The sequence below is a fragment of the Cebus imitator genome, unplaced genomic scaffold, assembly GCF_001604975.1.
Source record: "Cebus imitator isolate Cc_AM_T3 unplaced genomic scaffold, Cebus_imitator-1.0 Scaffold444, whole genome shotgun sequence".
NCBI lineage: Eukaryota > Metazoa > Chordata > Mammalia > Primates > Cebidae > Cebus > Cebus imitator.
The window spans coordinates 2,264,238-2,271,795 of NW_016107759.1; the positions used below are offsets into that span (position 1 = coordinate 2,264,238).

General features: G+C 45.4%; 1 protein-coding gene across 1 annotated transcript in view; it reads right to left on the reverse strand.

Moving 5' to 3' along the window:
- Positions 1-7,558, reverse strand: part of LOC108290826 (ATP-binding cassette sub-family A member 17-like) — a 124,074-nt gene that overhangs the window by 105,672 nt on the left and 10,844 nt on the right. Inside the window, exons 3-5 of the mRNA XM_037732299.1 lie at positions 5,407-5,534; positions 3,798-3,960; positions 963-1,222 (exon numbers count right to left, since the gene is read on the reverse strand). Coding sequence (XP_037588227.1) covers positions 963-1,222; positions 3,798-3,960; positions 5,407-5,534 — 551 coding nt within the window. The remainder of the gene's footprint in view (positions 1-962; positions 1,223-3,797; positions 3,961-5,406; positions 5,535-7,558) is intronic.

The following is a 7,558-nucleotide window of genomic DNA, read 5'->3' on the forward strand; positions in this document are numbered from 1 at the left end:
GTAGCTGGGATTACAGGCACGAGCCACCATGCCCAGCTGATTTTTTGTATTTTTAGTAGAGACGGGGTTTCACCATGTTGACCAGGATGGTCTCGATCTCTTGACCTTGTGATCCACCTGCCTCGGCCTCCCAAAGTGCTGGGATTACAGGCGTGAGCCACCGCGCCCGGCCCTCACCTGCTTACCTTTTATGGCCCACAATTATGTACCCCCTCTGCTGACATTTGCTTTTTGCAACTTTCTGTTCCCCTTATTGTATAGCTTACATAATGTGCACTGACATCAATCCTTATAATCTAAAGGTATGTATTGGAACCCTGGACACAAATAAACTTGCTGCATAGGCATTGCCTATTCAGTCCTCCAGACCCCATCTTTCTGTCTCTCTTTATTTCTGCGCACCCCCTCTTCCAGGCTGGGACCCTCTCGCTGGCCGAGACTCCCCGGAGGGCTCCCCGTCACCCACACAAAATGACCTGTATGGATCTCTCCCTGTTGGCCTGGGGTCAACACAGGGACTTCATCCTCCTACTTCTTCCCTCTGAGGTCCCGCCAGATTCCTCGTGGGAACATGTGCTGGAATCCCTGCAGGTCAGCCTTCAGGGCATCAAGCAAGGCAGTGAATGGTGAAGGGTAGATCTCTTATCATCAGTCATTCCACAAACATTTTCACACACCTTCCTAGTGGGAGGCAGTGTGCTGGCCAAACGGGAATGACCAGGCTGGACATTCTCAGACTAAAGGCAATGATTCATGTAATGACAGAGATGGCATCACCTAGATTGCAAGCAGGTTAAAATTGTGAACAACCTTCCAAGTTCTAACCCACCCTGGAATTTACTCAGACACCTAAGCAACCTCCTACCTGCTTTGGCCTCATTCCTATTCTGGTCATTTTTCATTAGCAGCTTTCCCACACCCCTGTCCCAGGAGAGGCATACACCTGAAGTAGCTGGAATTACCTTCAGTCTTTTCTCTTTCTCCAGTACAATGGAATTGATGATGATGAGCTCAATACAGATGAAGCTGAGCATGAGGAACAGAGAAAACTCATTCTGAAGGACTAGGAAGAACCTGTCATAGATATAGGGTCCATGTGGGAATCTCTTCACAAGTACTTTGAGACTCTCAAACATGTTGGTCGTCACATTGTGAGCATGGTGCCACATAATGGCTTTATCCACAGCATGCTGTGTGGCCAGGAAGCCTTCTTTGTTGTATCCTATGAGAAAATGTGAATATCAAGAAATTAAGAAAGGTAAAGATGCAACAACTGGTAATTCAGATGGATCATGGCTAGCCATTCATAAAGAAAGACAGTAGTAGGAAATGTATCCCTAGAGTCCTCATGTCACAGTGTGGAAGAAAGAGAGGAAGGTCACAAGGGAGACCCATGGCTAGCAGACAGTGATGCCTATATGATCTGGAAATGGAGTAAAGGAGCCTGGGCAGGCAAAATAAAAGATGTCCAATAGCCGGGCACGGTGACTCACGCCTGTAATCCCAGCACTTTGGGAGGCCGAGGTGGGTGGATCACCTGAGGTCAGGAGTTCGAGACCAGCCTGGCCAACATGGTGAAACCCCGTCTCTACTAAAACTACAAAAAATTAGCTGGGCATGGTGGCGCGTGCCTGTAATCCCAGCTGCTCAGGAGGCTGAGGCAGGAGAATTGCCTGAACCCAGGAGGCGGAGGTTGCGGTGAGCCGAGATCGTGCCATTGCACTCCAGCCTGGGTAACAAGAGCGAAACTCTGTCTCAAAAAAAAGATGTCCAATATAAGAATCTTTTGAGGCAGGGACACATCTCCTCCCGTTAGTATTCAGATGTTGGGGAAAGAGCACCTCTTCTGTAGTTTTGATCACATAGCAAGTATGAGGTAGTTAAACTCAAAGCACTTGAAAGACAGTCTTCCTGACCTGATGTGACCTATTTCTGAGGTATTACTGCTGTTGTAGTCCACGGTTTATGGTCAGTGAATTTTGCTACTAAGTCTCAAAAACAGTCCTTATCACAAGCAACACTCATTTCAATGCAGGCAGGTCCAAGGAGCACCGGGTGCCAAGTTTTAGGCGTTTGCTCTGTCAGGTACAGTTAGACCCCATTGCATGGGAAAGAGCAAGCCGATAGAGAGTAGCCACTCAGCAAGGCTCTCTTTCACCGTCAACAGAGGGTGGCAGAGCAGAAAGTCAGCATGGCTGCCCACGGAGAGAGGACTTCAGCAGCCAGGAGTCTGGACCTGGCTTTGGGACCACATGCCAGCCCCTGGGACAAATAGGAACTCCTGGAAAAACTCCAACCTTCTGGCATTAATTTTCTGTCCATTTATCCTAAATGACAGGAAGGGAGAAGGAGCTTTTCCCAGCCTAGAAATGCAGTTAGGGAGATTCATGAGGAGGAAAGGGAGAGGGCCAGCCAGCACCACAAGGCCTGAAGAACAAGAGCTGGGAGCAGTGCAGATGGGGTTGTGAGGACAGAATAAGAATCAAGGCAAGCTCTAAAGCATCAGTCAGAGTGAATAAAATCAAAGTGAAGCATCAGTCAATGACCAGGCCAGACAGAGTTCAAGGATTCCATCAAGCAGGAACAGACTCTTTGGAGCTGCACAGGCAGGCACAGAGTCCTGAGAGTATGGATGACTATCTTCTGTTTCCTCTTCATTAAATTAAATGAAATGGATGAAATGCAAAGGACTCGGTCAGTGGAGATTGTAAGGGAGGTATGTTAGACATAGATCACACAATGTGACATGTGTTGAACAGCACATGTGTTTAAAAAGATTGAATAGGGCCAGGAGTGGTGATTCACGCCCGTAATCCCAGCGCTTTGGGAGGTTGAGGTGGGTGGATCACCTGAGGTCAGGAGTTCGAGACCAGCCTGGCCAACATGGTGAAACCCTGTCTCTACTAAAAATACAAAAAAATTAGCCAGACGTGGTGGCAGGCGCCTGTAATCCCAGCTATTCAGGAGGCTGAGGCAGGAGAATTATTTGAATCACGGAGGCGAAGGTTGCAGTGAGCCAAGATCATGTCATCGCAGTCCAGCCTGGGCAACAAGAGTGAAACTCCATCCCAAAAATATAATAATAATAATAATAATAATAATAATAAATAAAAAGAATAGGAGTGGTACTTGCAAGTGGAAAAGGGCAGCCAAGAAAATCTTAAACATCCATAAAGCACAAATCATGTTTCCTCCATGATGAGAAATGTCACTGCTAAATTGGCTACACCACCCATTGGTCCCTGCACTCTTTGTTCCAGTAAAATGTTTCCATCCTTCCTTCAAACAATTCACTATTGTTACAACCAAATCAATAACTACTGTTTTTACTTACTCTAAAATGTAAGCATTTTACTGAATGCCACATTTCTAAATGTAACTCCTTCAACCTCTTCTGAAATGTTTAGCAAATGTTCTTGCAGCAAAAGCAACAAAAAAAGCAGGACAAAAGTGGCTGTACTTTTTTTTCTGAGACGGAGTTTTGCTCTTGTTGCCCAGGCTGGAGTACAATGGAGTGATCTCTGCTCACTGCAGCCTCTACCTCCCAGGTTCAAGCAATTCTCCTGCGTCAGCCTATCAAGTAGCTGGGATTACAGGCATGTGCCACCATGCCTGGCTAATTTTGTATTTTTAGTAGAGATGGGGTTTCTCCATGTTGGTCTGGCTGATCACAAACTCCTGACCTCAGGTGATCCGCCTGCCTCAGCCTCCCAAAGTGCTGGGATTACAGGACTGAGAAACTGAGCCTGTCCACAGACAAGCTCTCAACACACACACATACTTCGGGGCTTTCTCACCAGGACTTCTCCCATCAGAAAATGCAAATTCCCGGGGTTCTTGGCGTGGATTGGGAGGGTAAAGAAAGGATGTGCACCAGCCATACACGTCATCTTCAAAAAATATAATCTTCTCCAGGAAAAAATTCTTCTGAATGTAACTGAAGCGCAAACTATACTTAACCTATAAAGAACAAAGAGAAAACAAATTCGGTTATAAAATCCTGAAACTCAGCAAAGGCACAGGACAGAGCAAAGCTGTGCTTGATGTCAGCTGTAACGGGGGCCCACACTAGCAGGTGTCCCTTCGGGGAGCATGCTACAACAGTGGTCTTCCCTGTGTACTCTGGAAATTGTCCCTGCTGCCAGCCTGGGAAGCACACAGCTGCTCCTGAGCCCCCTTCAGGAATGGTGTGCTGCATAACAATCAACAGCAGGGGCTCTGGAGTCAGATCACCCAGATTCTAACCCCAAATCTCCTACGGAACAGCCTTGTCACCTTGGGCAAATTACTTAATCTTCATTCCTGTTTCCACATCAGTAAAATGGGGATCATATTAACACCTACCTCATAGGCTACAGTAGGATCGAGCCAGATGGTACCTGTGATTTGCCTAGCATTAATAAATGCTTGAAAAACATTGTTGGTTATTTTACTAACATATCTCTCGCCATCTATCAGTAGTCCATACAAGTTCTAACAATTAGGCTGGGTGTGGTGGCTCACACTTGTAATCCCAGCACTTTGGGAGGCCAAGGTGGGCAGATCATGAGGTCAGGAGATTGAGACCATCCTGGCCAACACGGTAAAACCTCATCTCTAGTAAAAATAAAAAAAAATTAACCGGGCATGGTGACACACCCCTGTAGTCACAGCTACTCGAGAGGCTGAGGCAGGGGAATCACTTAAATCCCCGGGGTGGAGGTTGCAGTGAGCTGAGATCATGCCACTGCACTCCCACCCTGTCGATACACACACACACACACACACAAAAGTTCTAACAACTAATCATCAGATACACTGTACAGCACAAAAGCTATACATGAGTGGTTTTCCCTTCCCAGAACATAAACCAAATAGTCCCATGTTTACAACATTAACTTTTCCTTAAACAAACTCACACTCATACCATATCTTAAGTTCATGAGATTACTAGTAATGACAACAATAATCCTTCAGGAAAGTTATTCTGTTCTGGGCTTTGTTCTAAGCACTTAATAGGCATAAAACTCATTTAGTCCTCACAAACAATAAGGACACCGAGGACCAGAAATGTTGATAACTTTCCCAAGGTTACGTAGCTAGTGAGTTGCAAGACTGGGACTCACGTCTGTGGAGCCTCATGTTGTAGTCTGCTTCTGTCACCAGGCAGATTAATATATCCCACCCTGAACCCCCAGGATAAAGGCTTGCTCAGAACAAGTCTTCTAAAGAATTTGAAAACTGGAAGGAACCTCAAAGTCTAGGTTGTAAGACATGAAACACAGGAGCCTTTGTGTATCTCCTCTGACAACAGGATGACAAAGCTGCCACAGAGGAAAGCAGGGGGCAGGTCAGCCAACAAGACTGCAGAAGGAACACAGGCTCAAGCCTGGGTAGCACAGCACGACTGTTAAAGAATGTTCTTACCGCAAGAGGCAAAGATCCACTGCTGTCATTGAAGCTGTGGTCAAAAACAATTCCAGCCAACATGTAGTAAGCTTTTTCATCATCAATTATGTAACGTTCAAACAAAGGCACTGAAGGATAGCCTATAACTACAAAGAGAAAAATCCCATCAGTGAGTGGTTGGTGTGAAGGCAAAGACTACCCAGCTGCCTGCTCTCTACCTAAGGAGGCTGAAGATTGACAGCTGACTGCACCATTCACTCAAGAATTTGTTCTGCAAATACACCAGCAGAGACAGAAAATAAGGGCGCTTCTTTGGCTAGAGTCACAGAGGGAGCACACTGGCTCTGCCAAACCACTGAGGAAGAAAAAAAAAAGAAAAGAAGGGAGCTAAGTTAGGGAACATGACTCTTGTTATTTCAAGTTAGAACTTTAACAGAAGTCTGTAGACCTAGGAACTGCTAGCAACTATCTTGGAGCATCAAGAAAGTAATGCTGAGAAGGAAGAGAGAATTTAAGTGCTGACAACATGACTTGGGACCTGGATCAAGCCTTTTGGTTTTTTATTAAAGAATGAGTTTGTTCTTGTAGGAAGTTTAAGTTCAGTTTCATCCTTTCAAGGCTTGTTTCTAGCCTAAGATTTACATGTTGATTATTTTATTTTTCATTTCTAGAAGTTTTATAGTTCCTTATCTTTTTCCCAAATCTGCTAGGTGGCTCTTTATAGTGACATGTTACATATAAATCCTTTCACGTTAACTTTTATTTCTTCAAACCAGGTAAACACAGTGATTTTATAACATGAGACTAATAATTCCATTATCTGCTGTTATACTGATAATGATCCTTGGTGTCCTGTTTCCTAGTGTGTTTGCCCACTGACCTTGATACTCTTCTGATGAATCTTCTTTGAGATACAGAATGAAGGTACATTCCTCCAGGGAAAATACACATTGGCATCTATCAGTCTGAATCCCACTGTCCCACTTCACAGTTTGAAGGGCTTCTCTTTTCTTTCCTCCCTTCCTTCCTTCTTTCTTTCCTTTCTTCCCTTCCCCACCCTCCCTTCCCTCCTTCCCTTCCCCCCACTCCTCTGATCTCAGCTCACTGCCACCTCCGCCTCCCAAGTTCAAGCAATTCTCATGCCTCAGCCTCCCAAGTAGCTGGGATTACAGGTACCCAACTCATGCCCAGTGAATTTTTGTATTTTTAGTAGAGATGGGGTTTCACCATGTTGGCCAGGCTGGTCTCAAACTCCTGACCTCAAGTGATCCGCCCAAGTTTTTGGGATTATAGGCGTAAGCCACTGTGCCCAGCCTTTTTATTCTTTGTTACACTGTTCGGAATTTTCAACACAAAGACTTTATTTGTTGTAAATTTTAAGGCTTCAAAAAATTTTTTTAATCCCCCCAAAAATACATCCCAATACATTAAAGAATTCTTCTGGTAAGTGGGAGCTGGGATCAAAAAAAATTTTTTTTTTTGAAACAGTCTTCCTCTGTTGCAGGCTGGAGTGCAGTGGCATGATCTCTGCTCACTGCAACCTCTACCTCCCGGGTTCAAGTGATTCCAGTGCCTCAGCCTCCAGAGTAGCTGGGATTACAGGTGGACATCATCATGCCCAGCTAATTTTTTGTATTTTTAGTAGATAAGGTATTTCACCATGTTGCCCAGGCTGGACTTAAACTCCTGAGCTCAGGCGATTTGCCTGCCTCAGCCTCCCAAAGTGTTAGGATTATGGGCTTGAGCCATGGCACCCAGCAGAAAACGTTTTAAAAACGGTATAGTTTCATATTATCACTTTTGTAATAGGCAGAAAGGGAGGAAAGGAAGGCAGAAAGCTGTTGAGAGGACAAGAAGTGAGCAAACAAGACTGAAATGGAAGCCAGGTGCTGTGGCTCATGCCTGCGATCCCAGCACTTAGGAAGGCCAAGGCAGGCAGATCACTTGAGTTCAGGAGTTCAAGACCAGCCTGGCCAACACAGTGAAACTCTGTCTCTACCAAAAAATACGGAACAATTAACTGGGTAATGTAGCATGTGCCTGTAATCCAAGCTACTCAGGAGGCTGAACAGGGAGAACTGCTTGAACCCAGGAGGCAGAGGTTGCAATGAGCTGGCATCATGACACAGCACTCCAGCCTGGGCAACAGAGCAAGACTCCATCTCAAAAA